Genomic DNA, 20,274 nt, shown 5'->3' on the forward strand with positions numbered 1-20,274 from the left:
GGTTGACGATTTAGTATTTAATATTGGAATATGAAAACATTTAATAATTAAAACGTGTAGCAGATGATATAGCAGTTTAATCCTCATTATCTCGAGCAGTGCCAAATTTAATGCATTTGAATACTGATTGACACGTTGTCATCATTATCTCGAGCAGTGCAAAATTTAATGCATTTGAATACTGATTGACACGTTGATTTGGAGATAATTCGAACCACTTTTTGGAGGCGTTGGAATACAAAAAGTTTTTTAAACAGTCATTTTAAATTTATTTTTCCATAAAAATTGATCTTAAATTCTTCTGACTATGAAAATGGTGAAAAATATTTTAATTATTTTATAACTTATATTATTTTAATAATAATAATTAATAAGTAATAGTTATTGTATTTCACTGACTTTTAAATTTACAATTTATATGGAATGGTAATTAATGTTAATTAATTCAATTTCTAATTAAAACTAATTTATATTGACTAAAATGAAGTCGAACAAAATCTAATACAAAAAAGGAAAATACATATAATAAAAGAGAATAAAATATAACTTTTATATTGAGATATATAATAACTGCATACAAAATAAGAGTCCAATTGAAATCTTCTTATATATTGATATATATAAGAAGTTCAAACAAAATTACATACAAAATTTTCAACTTTAATACCAAAAAAATGGATAAAGAACTTTGATATCTCTGCTTGTTCTTTCACTTTCAATTTCAAAAAACAATTCAGGGTGATCCTCTGCAGAGAGTTGATGATCTCCATAGAAAGATCTTAGTTGGTTCCAGCCTTGGGTAATCATTGGAGTGTGAATATCCATGTTGTAAGTAACATGGTGAACATTACTTTGGTAATCAACAACAATCCATTTAGTAGCAAGGTCCTTCCAACAGCGTATTATGAACACTCGGTCGACGTGTCCAAAGTCCTTAAAAGATTAGCAAGTTAAGAATAAAGAAATAAATAAATATAAATAACAAAAATAAATGAGTTTGAATCAAAAAATATACATGGTCTTTCAAAAACATAGAAATGAATCTGCCAACCATTTCTGAAAAAAGTATGGATTGTGGTGTGGGCATGGATTCCATTGCAGGAGAATAGGTTGGTGATGAAGTAAAATTGTAAGAGAAGAAAATGGGTAACAGTAGAAAAATCAGATGTTTGACTGTGAATTGGTAAACATAGGGAATATATATATAAAAAGAATAGGAGAAATCATAGTTGTTGGAAGTATCCGTACATACTGGACAGTCTGAACTGGTAAAAGTACAGGATAATAAATACGAATTAAAAAATAATACGTTAAAAAAAGAATTATGAAGCGTCGTAAAAGTATAAGAAGAATTATTTAATGTAATTTACTAATGTTGATTTTTTTCAGGAAGGGGTATTTAATATTGGAATAGAGTAAAGTTTAGTAATTATAACGTGTGGCAGATGATGAAGCAGTTTATTCATCATTATCTCGAGCAGTGCGAAATTTAATGCGTTTGAATACTGATTGACAGGTTGATTTGGAAAAAATTCGAAGCAGTATTTGAAGGGGTTGGAATACAAAACGTTTTGTAAACGAAATGGTTTTGATGGAGTAAACGGTGATTGGAAAAATGTGAAGAACTCTTTGAAAAATGTCCGAATAAAGTCAAAAATTGGGTAAAAATAAAGAGATTTGGTGATACAGTGCATTATTAAAAAATACCATTAACGAAAAAAAATGACACAAACAGAGTTTAAGGTAGAAAAATGAAGAAGATGAAGGGTTTGCTTGTAAAAGGTGGAAAAATACAGATAAATTGGTAAAGAAAAAGGTATTTTGATACAAATTACTTACCAGTTAAGTTGTAAAGCGAAAAAGACTTGTGCATGACTTTGAAATCTTGATTTGAAGCCTGTATCCAGAAGAAAAACAGTTAGATCAAGGTAGATAAACGAAAAAAAATAGTTAGATTAACTCTTTTTGGTGTAGAACTTTGAAAAAATATAGTGTATGATGAACTCTTTGAAAAATGTCTAAATAAAAACGTAAATCGGGTAACAATAAAGAGATCTGCTGATAGAATGCATTATTAAAAAATACCATGAACGAAAAAAAAATGACACCAAGAGAGTTGAAGGTAGAAAAATGAAGAAGATGAACGGGTTGCTTGTAAAAGGTGGAAAAATACAGATAAATTGGTAAATAAAAAGGTAGATTTTGATACAAATTACTTACCAGTTAAGTTGTACAGCGAAAAAGACTCTTGAATCAGTTTGAAATCTTGATTTGAAGCCTGTAAACAGAAGAAAAATATAAGAAACAGTTAGATCAAAGTACATAAACGCCAAAAATAGTTAGATAAATTTTTTTATAAACCTGATGTTAAATCTGTCGCAGTGAACCATATTAGACATGTAGCAATCCTAGAAAATACCATCATCGGAAAAAAATAGTTAGATCTGAGAAAATAAAAGAAGAATATGAGTTGTTCGCTTGAGAAAGGTCAAAATGAAAACGAAATCTGCGTAATAAAACCATATATCTCAGTGAACCATATTAGTTATGTACAAAAACAAAACAAATAGTTAGATCTGACAAAATATAAGAAGAAAATGAGTTGTTTGGTTGAGAAAACTCAAAATAAAATCGACTTCTGGGTTTAAACCTGTAAAAAAACGCATAAAAAAGTTAGATCTGACAAAATATAAGAAGAAAAATAGATGTTCGCTTGAGAAAACTCAAAATAAAAACGACTTTTGGGTTTAAACCTGTAAAAAAACGCATGAAAAAGATAGATCTAACAAAAAATAAGAAGAAAATGAGTTGTTCGCTTTAGAAAACTCAAAATAAAATCGACTTCTGTGTTCTTACCTGTAAAAAGGCGCATGAAAAAAGTTAGATCTGACAAAATATAAGAAGAAAATGAGTTGTTCGCTTGAGAAACTCAAAATAAAATCGACTTCTGGGTTCTTACCTGTAAAAAAACGCATGATAAAGTTAGATCTGACAAAATATAAGAAGAAAATGAGATGCTTGCTTGAGAAAAATCAAAATAAATACGACTTCTGGGTTTAAACCTGTAAAAAAACGCATGAAAAAGTTAGATCTGACAAATATAAGAAGAAAAATAGATATCCACAAAAAAAATGGACAGATGAACGGTAAATCTCAGATGCATGTCTTTGTAAGCGTCAGTTGAAGCCTGTAAAGAAAAAAAAATGATGAACAGAAGAAGATGAACAGAACAAAGCTCAGAAAAAACTATAAACCATCTCCATAGTCGTTCTTTTGCGATTTAAAAACAACTCAATGAAAAGAAGAAGATGAACAGAAGAAGATGTTAGAGAAGAAGCTAAGAAAGGCAGAGAAACCATGATGAACGCGGAGAAACAAAGACAAAGAGAGAAAGAAGTGAGAAGGCGGTGCCAGAGAGAATGAGAAAGAGAGAGAAAGAAGAAAGAAGGCGGTCGCAGAGAGAATGAGAAAGAGAGAGAAAGAATTGAGAAAGAGGAATGTGAGAAGACTGAGGAAGAGAGAGAAAGAAGTTTTAATTAAAACTTTCGGTTTTCAATTTCTTTTCCATTTTTTTTTCAGACTTCAAAATGCTGAGAGATTGACACATCAGCGTTTTTACCTTTTGTAGATAAAAATTTGAATTGAGAAGTAGGTCAGATATATTATTCAATTGAAAATCTTGCCTTTTGTTAGTTCCCAATTGTATATAGTATTAGATATATATACTATTTAACAGAGGGCCTACAATAATTTATTCTATAATGAAGATATTACACATTTTCAATCCTGACCACTAGATTAAAGAATATAAGAAGGTATTACTTATACCAAGATAAGAGTATGAATTGAAATGACAAACACAAAAAATGAAATTTTATAAAAGAAATAATAATCACCTAATTATCATTTGCCTGCAAGGAATGCAATCACATCAAATTTAAAAGTTTTTTGTAATCAAGCATTTCTTAGAAAGGGACATTTTCAAAACGTACTCTAAGGTGAACCACACATGTCAACTAGTGACCTTTTTTGATAATGTTATTAAAAAGACTAGGTTGCTATTTTTTTTTTTTCAAAAATGCTCTTGATAATATAAAAAAGAAAGCAGTTGATTGGTTGGATACTTTATAAGAAAGTTAGAAATGATCTCAGATAATAAAAAGTATAAATAAGTATTAGCATAAACAAGAGAGAAAGAAAAACGAATTTAAATTGAATACCACCAAAGGGTAGTTAAGGAAATAAAGTATATACACGTTAATCCGTTAGCCACACTATCAGCCATATATATAAATCCTATTGGTTGGTTTTGCCATGAATAGTTAAAAACCTCTGTTTTAGTGTTACTTGTTTGATATCAGCTACTACATAATGTGTAGTTATTATCTGAAACTGTTTTATGCACTTCTTCTGCTGTTGTTGCATGATGCAGGACCCATTCTCGGGTTGAACAATAGCGCAGAAATAAAGTGCATTGAGAGGGAGAGACAGGCACTTCTTAACTTCAAACATGGCCTCATAGATGCCTATGGCATGCTGTCTACATGGAGGGATGATGAAAACAGTACAGATTGTTGCAAATGGAAAGGTATTCGTTGTGACCGTATAACAGCTCATGTAACCATCCTTCGTCTCCGTGGTTCGAATGCACAATATTTGAGAGGTACAAGGAATATCAGTTCATTGATTGCCTTGCAAAATATTCAACATTTGGATCTCAGCTACAATAGTTTCGTAGGGAGTCACATCCCACAACTCATTGCCTCACTTACCAACTTAAGATATCTCAATCTCTCTTTTTCTGCTTCTAGTGGCAGCATTCCTGTCCAACTTGGAAGCCTTACACATTTACGGACTCTAGATCTTAGTAATAACGCTTTTCTCTGTGGGGAAATCCCTTATCAACTTGGAAACCTTATACGCTTAAGGTATCTGGATCTCAGTAACAATTTTCTCGACGGGGAACTCCCTTATCGACTTGCGAATCTGTCACAGTTGACGTATCTTGATCTTAGTCAAAATTCATTTTCTGGAGCACTTCCTTTCCAGGTTGGGAATCTTCCTTTCTTGCACACTCTTAGACTTTCTGGTGATTTTGATGTCAAATCTAAGGATGCACAGTGGCTCTCTAATCTAAATCCCCTAACAAATCTTGCTTTGTATTCCTTACATAATCTTGAATGGTTACATACGATTATTTTTCCAAATTTAAGAGAGTTGAGGCTAGTTGATTGTTCTCTTTCAGATGCCGATATCCAATCTCTGTTTTATTCATGTTCCAACTTTTCCAGGTCTCTTACCATCCTTGATCTTTCTTCTAATATACTCACATTCTCAACATTTCAACTGCTGTCAAACTTTAGCCTTATTCTTCAAGAGCTTTATCTTTCTGATAATAACATTATTTTGTCATCTCCTGTCTACTTAAGTTTTCCTTCTCTTGTGATCCTTGACCTTTCTGATAATAATGTGACCTCATTGGTCTTTCAAGGTAGCTTCAACTTCAGTTCAAAACTTCAAAATCTTTATTTGTCAAATTGTGGTCTAAGGGATGATAACTTTCTCATCTCAGCTATTTCAATTACGAATTCTTCATCTTCTCTTGCCTCGCTTGATCTCTCCTCAAATCTGTTGAAATCATCATCTATATTTTACTGGCTCTTCAACTCCACTACCAATATTTGTGAACTTGAACTTTATGATAACATGTTGGAAGGTCCCATTCCAGATGGATTTGGGAAAGTAATGAACTCTCTTGAAGTTCTTTACCTCTATGATAACAAACTGCAAGGTGAAATTCCATCCTTCTTTGGGAACATCTGCACATTGCGAGAATTAGACCTCTCAAACAACAAGCTGAGTGGAAATATTTCTAGCTTCTTGCAGAATTCATCATGGTGCAACAAGCACGTGTTTCAGTTTTTGGTTTTATCCCTTAACAACATTACAGGAACATTACCTAAAAGCATTGGATTGTTATCTGAATTGGTTGAACTTAATTTGGCTGCAAATGATTTAGAGGGTGATGTTATTGAATCCCATCTTTCTAATTTTTCCAAATTAGTATGCTTGGAGTTACAACATAACTCGCTGTCACTAAAAATTGGTCCCACTTGGATTCCTCCTTTCCAATTAATGTTGTTGGGATTAGGGTCTTGTAATTTGGGCCCGACATTTCCAAGTTGGCTTCAGACTCAAAGTTCCTTAGTGTTTCTTGATATTTCTAATAGCAAGCTTAATGATCCCGTACCAGACTGGTTTTGGAACAACTTGCAAAATATGGGAAAGTTAAATATGTCTAACAATAATCTCATTGGTGCAATTCCCAACATATCATTGAAGCTTCTGTATAGACCGTTCATATTTCTGCATTCAAATCAATTTGAAGGCAAAATTCCACCCTTTTTACTGCAAGCTTCAAAGCTCAAGCTCTCCAAAAATAAATTTTCAAATTTGTTTTCATTCTTATGTGATCGAAGCATATCTGCAAATTTGGCTTCTTTAGATTTATCAAACAATCAAATGAAGGGGGAACTGCCAAACTGTTGGAAAAATGTTGATCGGTTATTGTTTCTTGATTTAAGCAACAATAAATTGTCAGGGAGACTTCCTGTGTCCATGGGCAGCCTTGTTAAATTGGAAGTCTTGGTTTTACGAGACAATAACCTAATGGGTGAATTACCTTCCACTTTGAAGAACTGCGGCAATTTAATTATGGTGGATGTGAGTAAAAATATGTTGTCTGGTCCAATACCATCATGGATTGGAGAAAATATGCAGCAATTGATAATCTTGAACATGCGAGGGAATCACTTCAGTGGACATCTTCCAGTTAATCTCTGTTATTTAAAGCGTATTCAATCATTGGATCTTTCAAGGAATTACTTATCGAGAGGTATTCCAACATGCTTAAAGAATTTGACTGTAATGTCTGAAAAGATCATCGACAGAGGTGCAACTCTAAATAATATATATTGGTCTACCAATCTTACTTACCATGAACCTTTTGCTGCTTTTTTATCCAGTTCTGATAATTATACACTTAACATAACATGGATGTGGAAAGGTGTGGAACTGTGGTTTTCAGATCCAGAGTTACAACTTAAGAGCATTGATCTTTCAAGTAATAATTTAACAGGTGAAATACCAAAAGAGATTGGATATTTGGCTGGCCTAGTTTCTCTAAATTTATCTCGAAATTATCTAAGCGGAGAAATTCCTTCAGAGATGGGAAATTTAAGTTCACTGGAGTCCCTTGACTTATCAAGAAATCATATCAGTGGAGGAATTCCTTTTTCTCTTTCTCAAATTGATGATCTAGGCAAGTTAGATTTATCACACAACTCTCTTTCGGGAAGAATCCCACGAGGAAGACATTTTGAAACCTTTGAAGGCTGTAGTTTCGAAGGAAACAGAGATCTTTGTGGGTTTCAACTGAACAAAAGTTGTCCTGGAGATGGAGATCAAAGGACAGTAAAGTTCCCAGAAGTTGAAGCAATCAATGGTGATGAAGACAGTGTCTTTTACGAGGCATTATACATGAGCATGGGGATAGGATTCTTTACTGGATTTTGGGGCTTATTAGGGCCAATACTACTTTGGCATCCTTGGAGAAAGGATTACATGAGATTTGTGAACAGACTCATAAATTATATATTTGAATGGTTATAGGGAATGCAACAAAGTAGAAGGTATGTTGCAGCTTCCATGATATTCCTTATTTTTATTATTAATGACTGATACAAAAAATGTGAAGAGTAAGCGATATAAAGCTACAAATGATAGATCGTGCATATAAATGTAATGTTTAATTAGTCAGATAGTACTCACTCTCTTCAGATGTGTCAGTTTGATACTCACTTTTAAAAATGTGTCAATCGAATTCCAACTTTTGAAAAAATGTCTCAATTAGGTTCCTTCCACTCTTGTAAGTCATTTTAAATATCGTTAACATTAATGGCGTTAATATTTTTTTCTCAAAGGGACCTGATTGAGACATATTTTCCAAAGTTAGGACCCAATTGACACCTTTGTAAAAGTGGGTATGAAACTGACATATCCAAACAAAAGTGAGTATTATCCGACTAATTACACCTAAATATAAATAGTAGATTCTTTAAAGATACAAATGTTATATTGCAAACAAAATATAAATAGTAAACAATCAAAACTTACAAAATGTAGACTATGTAGACAAATATAAATAGTACACTATGCAAAAATACAAAGGTTAGACGTTGATAGACTCTTCTATTGGAGTCCTTTTTTTTACAATTTTTTTGAATTTTGAATTTCAAATTTTAACTTTGCTCCCATATTTCATAGCTTTTAAAATTTAGAATTTAAATTCAAACTTTATTACTATGTATTTTGAATTTCAAATTTGACAATATATATCCTAATTTAGAAAAAAAATATTGAAATCGACATTATTAGTGATTTTTATATCTTTAAAAATTTTAAGAATGTATAATTTTAACTTGTAATGATATACCAATGTCTATGTTATAAAAATTATTTTTTAAATTATTGTTTAAGTTTGTGTAAAATGTCAAAAAATATGTGAAAAATATTTAAAAATTCATATTTAAATTTTACAATTATTTATTTATTATTTTACACTATATTTTAATTAATTTTACTATTATTATTATATTAGGACTAATATGTTAATATATTATTATATTATTAAGAATCATAGATCTTTGGTTCCTAAATATTATATTACTTGTTTATTTTCTATATCATATTTTTAACTTTTATTGTTTTTAATTGTGAATATTAATGTATTTCCATAAAAAAATTTTAATTTATCATTTTTCAGATTTTGATAATATATAAAATACAAACCTTTCTCATAAGTTAAAAATATTTGAAAGTTGTCTAGAGACATTATAAGAATCTATTGAAAAACCTACACTATTTTACAATTTTTTTTTAATATTAAAATTTAAATTTTATTGGTATATTTTTTGTTTAATTAGTCAAATAGTACCATTTTCATTCTAAAGTTTGCTTTTAGAGAAAATGTTACTGTATATACTTCGAATTCCAATTTTCACAGTATATGAATTTTAATCTTGCAATAATATTGAAATTGAAATAGTTAATTATTTCCATATCTTTAAAAATTTTAAAAATTTATAATTTATAATTTTTACCTTATATTTTAATTATATTAATATTATTATATTTTATATTTACATTGTTACATATTATTATATTTTATAATATATTATTATATCATTATGGGTCATCAAATTTTTTGAATATTTGAATTTATATATTTTTATCAGAAATATTAAAGTATTTATTACAAAAATTAACTTTTTGTATATATTTTTCATTTTAAATGTTAAATTTAATTTTTTTATCACATTCTATTTCTTTTACTGTCCGTTACAATTTCAAATTTGAATCCAAAATTTATTAATATTATTATATGTATTATGATTAATTTTTCACAACTTAAAAACGATATTATTTTCAATGAATTAATTTTGAAATTTATTCTAAAAACACACGGAAGGAATATATTACCTAATATTATCTACTGCTTGATGTTTACAAAAATCAACTATAAGAAAAGTTCAGTTTCGAAGGACATTAAATGAAAAAAAATAGTTTCCAATGTAAATTCAATGTAATGTAATATTATATAAAAATATAAAATGATAATATTACATTAATGCTACATAAATATAAATTTATTCTTAAATTAATATTTAAATTTAATCATAAATTGATATAAAGTTAAGAATATAACCATAATCAGTATTATTAGATCAATCAGTTTTCAAACACGTTAATAGACGAAGATTTTGGTTTCCAATGCAATATTTAAAAACCATAATTGATATAAAGTTAAGAATACAACCATAATAAGTAATATTAGATCAATCGATTTTCAAGCACATTAATAGAAGAAAATTTTGCATTTTGTATTAATCATTAGTGATAAATAAAGAAGCATATAACATCTCAAAAAATAACATGATGATATAAAATTTTTATATTTTTTATATACTTAAAATTGATAAATAATATTTTTCGTGAATGTCTTAAACTCTAATTATGTGTTTGATTGATACTCCATGATTCATTGAGTCTCACAAATCATGATTGTTGTTGTTCATAATAAATAGTCATAATTCAAAATGAAAAATTCTTGGAAGACGAAAAGTTTTCCATTTATTCTGTATATTTTTGACATTTATATTGAAAGACGTAAGTGTTGATTTATAAAGTTTATTCCATAAGCTACGTTAAAATTTAAGAAGATTTTTGAAAACTGTATAAAGCTCTCTTAAAAAGGTAGGTAGATTTTTAAAATATTTTCCATTTAAAATTTTAATACAATAAATTCATATATAAAATTGCAATGAGAAACACAAAAAGTTGTTGGTTTCTAATATTTAATGTTATTTAATGACAAAGACATTCATCTTTGAGAAGCCGTAAAAATATATCTTGGAAGTAGGTTGGAAGAAACTGAAAAGTTCTTTAAGAGGTTGAAAAAATATAGCTTGGAAGTAGTGTTGGAAAAAACTGGAAAATTGTTTTAATTCTTAACATCTTTATATTTTTGGAAGATGAAAAGTAGATTTTGAAAAATATAAATATATTTTTCAGTAAGCTAGGTAAAAAAAAAACAAAGTCTTAATTTTTAATTTGGTAATTAAATATATTTAAGGTAAGTAATTTTAAGAAACTATTAACTGATCAGATTTTAAGAAAAGTGTAATATGTAATGACTATTTTTAAAATAAATTAATAAAATACATAATTTTTCTGTAGAAGAGGAGAAAATATTAATACTTATATAAAAAAATATTTGTTAGTTATAAATCTTTCTTCTACTTTGAACTTTTTAAAAGTCTATGTTATCATTAATGAGACAAATTCATGGAGTCAGAACTTTATTTTAATTTTGTTTGTTCAAAAATTTAAAAACTTGGATTATGCCTTTATAATTTGTATTTATTATAAAAATAAAATGTAGTTTATGATTTGCATTTACTTCACTATAAAAATTCTGAAATAGTAAATATTATCTTATCAAATAAGATTTAATATTATATTTTAAAGTATTCACTCTCGATTCTACAAAACATTTCAGTCATGTAATATCCGTAAATTCCACACAAAATCCTAATTAATTTATTATATTACGTTCTTTAATTAGATTTATTTTATAAAAATTAGCTACCTTCTCCAAGAAACTTTGTAAAAGTTTCTAAAGTTGTTATTTTATCATATTTACTTCAAAATATTAATTATGAAGACGACCAATGATGTATATTTTGGGACAATGCACATTAGAACTCAAAACAGTATTGTTAGCTTTGCAATTGTATATAATTATATATTAGATTATATACTATTAGAGATTTTGGTCATTCAAAATGACTTTTACTCTATGCGAATGTGAGAAGATTTTTGGACCCCGTATAAAAGTTTTTCAAGAAGGTATGTAGATTTTTTAAAAGATTTTCTATTTAAAATTATAATACAATAAATTCAAATATAACATTGTATTGAGACACTAAAAAAGTTGTTGGTTTCTTCATAATTAATGCTAATTGATTATAAAAATGTGTTGGAAGAGACAAATTTTTATCTTGAAAGTAGTGTTGAAAGAAACTGAAAAGTTGTTTTTATTCTCCTAAACATCTTTTAATTTCTGGAAGATGAAAAGTATTTTTTGAAAAGTATTAAAAGCATATCTAGCAAGCCAAGTAAAAAAAAGTTTTAATTTTTAATTTGATAAATAAATGTATTTAAAGTAAATAATTTTATTTGCATTTTTTATTAATAAGAAATTATTAATTAATCAGATTCAAAAAAGTGTAATATGTAATATTATTTTTAAAACAAAAATTAAAAAAATAACTAATTTTGTCTATAAAAAGGAGAAACTATTAATATTTATATAAAAATATTTGGTAGTTATCATTATGTATTCTTTTAATTTTAAATTATAAATATTTTTTGTACTCTGAAATTTGTAAGACGTGGGACTGGAATGAGGAAGCAAACAAATATATTTAATTCATGGATTTAACTTATTAAACTTTAATAAATATTTATTGAAGCATGAACTTTATTTCAATTTTGTTTGTTGAAAAATTTAGAAAATTTAGATTTTACCTTGATTTGCATTTATTTTAAAAATAAATTGTAACTTATGATTTCCATTTACTTCACTATTATAATTCTTAAACAGTAAATATTATTGTATCAAATAACATGAAAATTATATTTGAAAGTATTCACTCTCAAAACTACGAAACATTTCAGTAAATATCGTGTAATATTTTGTAAATTCCACACCAAATCCTAATTAATTTATTGTATTACGATTTTTAGTTTAATTTATTTTAAAAACAATAGTTACTTTCTCTAAAAAACTTTGTAAAGGTTCCTAAAATGTCATCTTATGATACTTACTGCTCCAAAACATTAATTATGAAGACCACCAATTATGTTTTTTTGGGACATGACACTCTCTTACTATAATAAATGAATGTTGTATATTTCAATACATGTATGGAAATCTGATCTACACATATGAACCCATATGAGTATATTTGAAAGAAGATAAATTGTAAATTATAGATGTAGTAGCGTTCTTTGAGTGTGAAGAGAGGTACCGGTAATCAAAGCGTGTTAGTGATAATAATATTATGTAGAGCAATCATGATTATCGTCTTGAGAGGTGTTGATAACTCTGGACAGTGCAATTAATTTTATCTATTTTAAAAAATGAAACGCTCCGTGGTTGCGATTCAGTATTTAATATTGGAATATGAAAACATTTAATAATTAAAACGTGTAGCAGATGATATAGCAGTTTAGTCATCATTATCTCGAGTAGTGCGCGAAATTTAATGCATTTGAATACTGATTGACACGTTATCATTATCTCGAGCAATGCGAAATTTAATGCATTTGAATACTGATTAACACGTTGATTTGGAAATAATTCGAACCACTTCTTGAAGGTGTTGGAATACAAAAAGTTTTTTAAACGGTCATTTTAAATTTATTTTTCCATAAAAATTGATCTTAAATTCTTCTGAGTATGAAAATGGTAAAAAATATTTTAATTATTTTATAACTTATATTATTTTAATAATAATAATTAATAAGTAATAGTTAATGTATTTCACTGACGTTTAAATTTCCAATTTATATGGAATGGTAATTAATGTTAATTAATTCAATTTCTAATTAAAAATAATTTATATTGACTAAAATGAAGTCGAACAAAATCTAATACAAAAAAGGAAAATACATATAATAAAAGAGAATAAAATATAACTTTTATATTGAGATATATAATAACTGCATACAAAATAAGAGTCCAATTGAAATCTTCTTTTATATATATATATATATATATATATATATATATATATATATATATATATATATATATATATATATATATATATATATATATATATATATAAAAGAAGTTCAAACAAAATTACATACAAAATTTTCAACTTTAATACCAAAAAAATAGATAAAGAACTTTGATATCTCTGCTTGTTCTTTCACTTTCAACTTTAAAAAACAATTCAGGGTGATCTTCTGCAAAGAGTTGATGATCTCCATAGAAAGATCTTAGTTGGTTCTAGCCCTGGGTAATCATTGGAGTGTGAATATACATGTTGTAAGTAACATGGTGAACATTACTTTGGTAATCAACAACAATCCATTTAGCAGCAAGGTCCTTCCAATAGCGTATTATGAACGTGTCCAAAGTCCTTAAAATATTAGCAAGTTAAGAATAAAGAAATAAATAAATATAAATAACAAAAATAAATGAGTTTGAATCAAAAAATATACCTGGTCTTTCAAAAACATAGAAATGAATCTGCCAACCATTTCTGAAGAAAGTATGGATTGTGGTGTGGGCATGGATTCCATTGTAGGAGAATAGGTTGGTGATGAAGTAAAATTGTAAGAGAAGAAAATGGGTAACAATAGAAAAATCAGATGTCTGACTTTGAATTGGTAAACATAGGGAATATATATATATATATATATATATATATATAAAGAATAGGAGAAGTCATAGCTGTTGGAAGTATCCATACACACTAGACAGTCTGAACTGGTAAAAGTACAGGTTAATAAATACGAATTAAAAAATAATACGTTAAAACAAAAAGAATTATGAAGCATCGTAAAAGTATAAGAAAAATTATTTAATGTAATTTACTAATGTTGATTTTTTTCAGGAAGGGGTATTTAATATTGGAATAGAATAAAGTTTAATAATTATAACGTGTGGCAGATGATGGAGCAGTGGCAGATGATGGAGCAGTTTATCCATCATTATCTCGAGCAGTGTGAAATTTAATGCGTTTGAATACTGATTGACAGGTTGATTTGGAAAAAAATTCGAAGCTGTATTTGAAGGGGTTGGAATACAAAACGTTTTGTAAACGAAATGGTTTTGATGGAGTAAACGGTGATTGGAAAAATGTGAAGAACTCTTTGAAAAATGTCCGAATAAAAACAAAAATTGGGTGAAAATAAAGAGATTTGGTGATACAGTGCATTATTAAAAAAATACCATTAACGAAAAAAAATGACACAAACAGAGTTTAAGGTAGAAAAATGAAGAAGATGAAGGGTTTACTTGTAAAAGGTGGAAAAATACAGATAAATTGGTAAAGAAAAAGGTATTTTGATACAAATTACTTACCAGTTAAGTCGTACAGCGAAAAACACTCGTGCATGACTTTGAAATCTTGATTTGAAGCCTGTATCCAGAAGAAAAACAGTTAGATCAAGGTAGATAAACGGAAAAAATAGTTAGATTAACTCTGTTTGGTGTAGAACTTTGAAAAAATATAGTGTATGATGAACTCTTTGAAAAATGTCCAAATAAAAACGTAAATCGGGTAACAATAAAGAGATCTGCTGATAGAATGCATTATTAAAAAAATACCATGAACGAAAAAAAAAATGACACCAAGAGAGTTGAAGGTAGAAAAATGAAGAAGATGAACGAGTTGCTTGTAAAAGGTGGAAAATACAGATAAATTGGTAAATAAAAAGGTAGATTTTGATACAAATTACTTACCAGTTAAGTTGTACAGCGAAAAAGACTCTTGAATCAGTTTGAAATCTTGATTTGAAGCCTGTAAACAGAAGAAAAATATAAGAAACAGTTAGATCAAAGTACATAAACGCCAAAAATAGTTAGATAAAAAGTTTTTATAAACCTGATGTTAAATCTGTCGTAGTGAACCATATCAGACATGTAGCAACCCTAGAAAATACCATCATCGGAAAAAAATAGTTAGATCTGAGAAAATAAAAGAAGAATATGAGTTGTTCGCTTGAGAAAGGTCAAAATGAAAACAAAATTTGCGTAATAAAAGCATATGTCGCAGTGAACCATATTAGTCCTGTACAAAAACGAAACAAATAGTTAGATCTGACAAAATATAAGAAGAAAATGAGTTGTTCGGTTGAGAAAACTCAAAATAAAATCGACTTCTGGGTTTAAACCTGTAAAAAACGCATGAACAAGTTAGATCTGACAAAATATAAGAAGAAAAATAGATGTTTGCTTGAGAAAACTCAAAATAAAAACGACTTCTGGGTTTAAACTTGTAAAAAAACGCATGAAAAAGATAGATCTGACAAAAAATAAGAAGAAAATGAGTTGTTCGCTTTAGAAAACTCAAAATAAAATCGACTTCTGTGTTCTTACCTGTAAAAAAGCGCATGAAAAAGTTAGATCTGACAAAATATAAGAAGAAAATGAGTTGTTCGCTTGAGAAACTCAAAATAAAATCGACTTCTGGGTTCTTACCTGTAAAAAAACGCATGAAAAAGTTAGATCTGACAAAATATAAGAAGAAAATGAGATGCTTGCTTGAGAAAAATCAAAATAAATACGACTTCTGGGTTTAAACCTCTTAAAAAACGAATGAAAAAGATAGATCTGACAAAAAATAAGAAGAAATGAGTTGTTCGGTTGAGAAAACTCTAAATAAAATCGACTTCTGGTTTTAAACCTGTAAAAAAATGCATCAAAAAGTTAGATATCAGAAAATATAAGAAGAAGATGAGTTGTTCGGTTGAGAAAACTCAAAATAAATTCGACTTCTGGGTTAAAATCTGTAAAAAAATGCATGAAAAAGTTAGATCTCACAAAATATAAGAAGAAAATATAAACCATCTCCATAGTCTTTTTTTGCGATTTAAAAACAACTCGATGAAAAGAAGAAGATGAACAGAAGAAGATGTTAGAGAAGAAGCTAAGAGAGGCAGAGAAACCATGATGAACGCGAAGAAACAGAGACAGAGAAAGAGAGAGAAAGAAGTGAGAAGGCGGTGCCAGAGAGAATGAGAAAGAGAGAGAAAGAAGAAAGAAGGCGGTCGCAGAGAGAATGAGAAAGAGAGAGAAAGAATTGAGAAGGAGGAAGGTCAAAAGACTGAGGAAGAGAGAGAGAAAGAAGTTTTAATTAAAAGTTTCGGTTTTCAATTTCTTTTCCATTTTTTTTTCAAACTTGAAAATGCTGAGAGATTGACACATCAGCGTTTTTACCTTTTGTAGATAAAAATTTGAATTGAGAAGTAGGTCAGATATATTATTCAATTGAAAAACTTGCCTTTTGTTAGTTCCCAATTATATATAGTATTAGATGAGCGATCTTTTTTAGTTCATATATTCGTTTCAGGATCTTTGAGAACCTTTTTCTATGGTCCACACTTCTCTTATACCATAGTTACTAAATTCTACTTAAATGCAATGATTACTATAATTTTTCTAAACAGTTTTCGGTTCTCTCTCAAATTCACAAAAAATTGAGAAACTTGATTAGTACCATTGGAAAACATGTTAACAGAAAACCTTAGTCTTTAAGCATATAATCAGATAACGAAATTAACCCTAAAGTATGAAAGAGTTAGATACTAAATACGTAGAAGAATTTGTCGTTAAAGGATTTCTGAGTAACAAAAACGAAAGAGTTCATGTTATTAGCTGAGATGGTGATTCCAAAATCCTGCAACTTCAAAAGTCCTACATATATTTAAATATATTATGTCTTTTTCTTGTAATGCACCGAATTAATTTTTGTTTAAAAAAAGAATGCAGGTGTTGCAGATGCTCTACACAATTCGGATTAGGGAGGAAATCAATGTTGGGTTGCACAAGGACAAAATATTTATTTAGTTTTGTCGTTTACAATATTTTGTATGAAAGAAATAAATTGAAAAATCTTGTTTCTAGAAACTTGTTATGATTTGGTTGTATTTTATGATATAGTATATTGTAATGTTGTTTAGTGTCCGATTAATAAAAGATATATAAATAATTTTTAAAATAGTTGTTAAATATAAAGTAAATATATAAAAAAAGTTTTTAAGATAACTGTTAAGAATAAATAAGATTTTTAGAATAAAGGTTAAAGATAAATTATTTATTAAATAATTAATTTTTAAAATAATAATTAAAGGTAAAATTAAAATAACGAAACGTGAACACAAAAGAAAATATATTTCTATATATTGTTATATGTAAGACTCAATTATTTTCTGTTTTTATTTTAAGGGTTGCCCCTAATCAGTTGGACATATAGCTGTCAAAACGGGTAATCTGGTCCGACCCGGCTTGATCCACCACGGGTTGATGATTTAGTGAACCAACCCAACCCAGCTCACTTGTTAGCGAGCCAAAAAAATTTGAACCCGACCCGACTCACCACGGGTTGGCGGGTTAAACGGGTTGGCTCACGAGTTCACTTAATTAAAAAAATATTATTTTTTTTATATTTTTTTTTGAGTCAAAACTAAATTGTAATTCTAATTAAAATTTAAATAAACTTTAATACTATCCAAATGCAAATCAAAATAAAAAAAATACAAATTATTTATGGGTTGAATAAAAAAAAACCTAACATGACCCAAATGTAAAGCCTAACTTAATAAAAATAAATAAAAAACACTTGTGTGACCCTTTTATCTCCGGGTTGGTGAGCCAACCCGACTTACCATGGGTTCAACCCGAATGAGCCGGGTTCTAAATGAGCCGGGTCAAAAATCAACCAGTATTGAAATTTGTAAAAAAATTTCAACCCAACCCGGCTCGAACCCGTGGTGAGCCGGGTTGGCTCGCGGGTTCTAACCCATTTTGACAGCTCTAGTTGGGCATAAAGGTTGGTCCATAGGGTGCCAAGGCCTAGGGATGTCAAAAATATCCGTACCCGCGGGTATCCACGGATAAAACCCGCAATGGGTAGAAAACAGATATTAAAAATGGATACCCGCTACCCGTGGGTACGGGTATTTTTGATACCCGCATGTTAACGGGGCGGGTACGGGTATCATAATATCCGTACCCGTGGATACCCGTACCCGCTAAACTTTAATTCACAAAAATACCCATCTATATATATATATATATATATATTAGTAAAAAACATTATGGCCTAATTTTTTCTTAGGAATCAATCGAAGAAAGTGAGTTTGTTGATCAAAGCACTAATTAAAGAATTTTCATTGTGTTGAATGTTATTTTATATTTATTTTTATGATTATTTGGACTTGTATGGACTTGAGTTTGTTTGAACTCTATTTAAAATGTATGATAGTGATGTATTTTATTTTATTTTATTATTAAATATTTATTTTTTAAATAATTTTGTAAATACCTGTGGGTATCCGTGGATACCCGCGGATATGAAAAAAATAGACGGGTACCCGCATAACGGATACCCGACGGATATGGGTACGGGTACGAGACGAATATTTATCCAGCGGGTAGGGTACGGGGGAGCTACTACTCGTACCCTACCCCCCCCGTTGACATCCCTACCAAGGCCCCTAAAGCAGCTAAGGTCCCTCATTATGCACCCACCTGCCAAAATCAGTGCTCTCATTCTTCTCCTTTACTCTCCACAGAAGCTCTGCTAGGGTTTGAGTCTTACCCTTCTTCGCGTTCGCTCAACTAAATTCTTCAGTCACATAAGTTGACTTTTCACTGTACCTTTTTCATCCCCAACTCTGTCATCATAATTCTAACTAAGGTTCACCATGGTAACCCATTTTGAATCTATTTCACTGTTTTTCAGCTCGTGAATCTGCTCCGTGGTCTGTAGTACTCACTTGCTTGGTTGTCGGGACATTCTGCTAGCTTTTTCCAGGTAAGGGAAGCTAGGCACTAGTGCAGAATCGCACTTTTACCTCACCTTATAGGCCTCGGTTGGCAAGGAACCGGAGCATATAATGGCGCGGTGGCATTTTTGCAATTTCAAGCAACTTTTATGCCTCGGTTCAAGAAAAACCCGAGGCCAAAAGGGGTTATAGGCTTCGGTTCAAAAAAAAAAACGGTGCCAAAAGGGGTTATAGGCTTCGGTTAAAAAAAAACCGGTGCCAAAAGGTCCTCCCAAAAATTTCAACTTTCCCGCTATTTTTAATTTTTCATTTTGAACGAAAAGGATTATACCTCAGTTGTCCAGGAGCCGAGGCAGAAAATGGTTTTATGCCCCGGTTTTTAATTAAACCGAGGAAGAAGAGTTAGGTTAAAATAAAAACCCAAATCACAAAAATCAGTACTTCGTCTTCTTCTCTGCTCGCGAGGTTCTTCTTCCCATTTTCTCTGCATCAAGTTCTTCTTCTTCTCTCAAGGTTTTTTACCCAATCCTCTCTAAAGTTCCAAACTTTCTTTCACACCAACATCTCAGATCCAACATGCAATCACACAAACTTTCTTTCGTTTTTCTTTCTCTCGAAGGTGACGCACATGGAGGTTTGATGGTTTGCGATTCTGGTTCGTTCGCAGGCTAATGGTGCAGATGCGTCGTTCTGTGGTTTCTCGTCTCAGGCGCAATCTGTTATGGTGTTTTGGACATTCTTTTTGCAGGTTGTTTGAAGGTGGTTGATGTGCTTCACGATGTAGGTGCACATCTGATGGTGTTTCCGTTTTCTGGTTTAGTCGCGAGGTGCAGCGTGATGGTTGGCGTCGCAGATCTGTGGCTTCAAAGTCGTGAGGTGCAGCGTGATGGTTGGCATCGCAAATCTGTGGCTTCAAAGTCGTGAGGTGCAGCGTGATGGTGGGCATCGCAGATCTGTGGCTTCAAAGTCGTGAGGTGCAGCGTCGCAGATCTGTGGCTTCAACCGTTTAATTTTTTTTAATTTTTAATGCATATTATGCCTCGGTTCCCTCCATAACCGAGGCAGTAATGGAGAAATATGCATCGGGTCATGACCGAGGCAGAAAGCTCATCCCTTTTTGACTCG

General features: G+C 29.8%; 1 protein-coding gene and 2 long non-coding RNA genes across 8 annotated transcripts; 1 reads left to right on the top strand and 2 right to left on the bottom strand.

Annotated features, from left to right (window-relative positions):
- Window positions 1-523: 523 nt before the first annotated feature.
- LOC114189946 (uncharacterized) lies at window positions 524-3,238 on the bottom strand. Its single transcript, XR_014994175.1, has 4 exons — window positions 2,362-3,238; window positions 2,221-2,278; window positions 1,016-1,897; window positions 524-933 (listed from the first exon to the last, which is right to left on the bottom strand). It is a non-coding gene; the product is annotated as an uncharacterized LOC114189946 (long non-coding RNA).
- Window positions 3,239-4,345: 1,107 nt separating this feature from the next.
- LOC146887178 (receptor-like protein EIX2) lies at window positions 4,346-7,682 on the top strand. Of its 6 annotated transcripts, XM_085672393.1 has the most exons (3): window positions 4,346-4,807; window positions 4,883-5,159; window positions 5,214-7,682. In XM_085672393.1, exons 1-3 carry the CDS (start codon window positions 4,372-4,374, stop codon window positions 7,669-7,671), a joined length of 3,171 nt encoding a protein of 1,056 aa, XP_085528519.1. In that variant the 5' UTR covers window positions 4,346-4,371; the 3' UTR covers window positions 7,672-7,682. The 6 variants fall into 6 exon arrangements, with proteins under 6 accessions (XP_085528519.1, XP_085528521.1, XP_085528518.1 ...); XM_085672395.1 differs by having other exon boundaries at window positions 4,346-5,378; window positions 5,430-7,682; XM_085672392.1 differs by having other exon boundaries at window positions 4,346-5,351; window positions 5,430-7,682.
- A 6,541-nt stretch (window positions 7,683-14,223) lies between these two features.
- On the bottom strand, window positions 14,224-15,528 carry LOC146887179 (uncharacterized). Its single transcript, XR_014994311.1, has 3 exons — window positions 15,246-15,528; window positions 15,104-15,161; window positions 14,224-14,780 (listed from the first exon to the last, which is right to left on the bottom strand). It is a non-coding gene; the product is annotated as an uncharacterized LOC146887179 (long non-coding RNA).
- Window positions 15,529-20,274: the final 4,746 nt, after the last annotated feature.

The sequence above is a fragment of the Vigna unguiculata genome, chromosome 4, assembly GCF_037176805.1.
Source record: "Vigna unguiculata cultivar grain cowpea cultivar isolate G323 ecotype 2 chromosome 4, ASM3717680v1, whole genome shotgun sequence".
Lineage (NCBI taxonomy): Eukaryota > Viridiplantae > Streptophyta > Magnoliopsida > Fabales > Fabaceae > Vigna > Vigna unguiculata.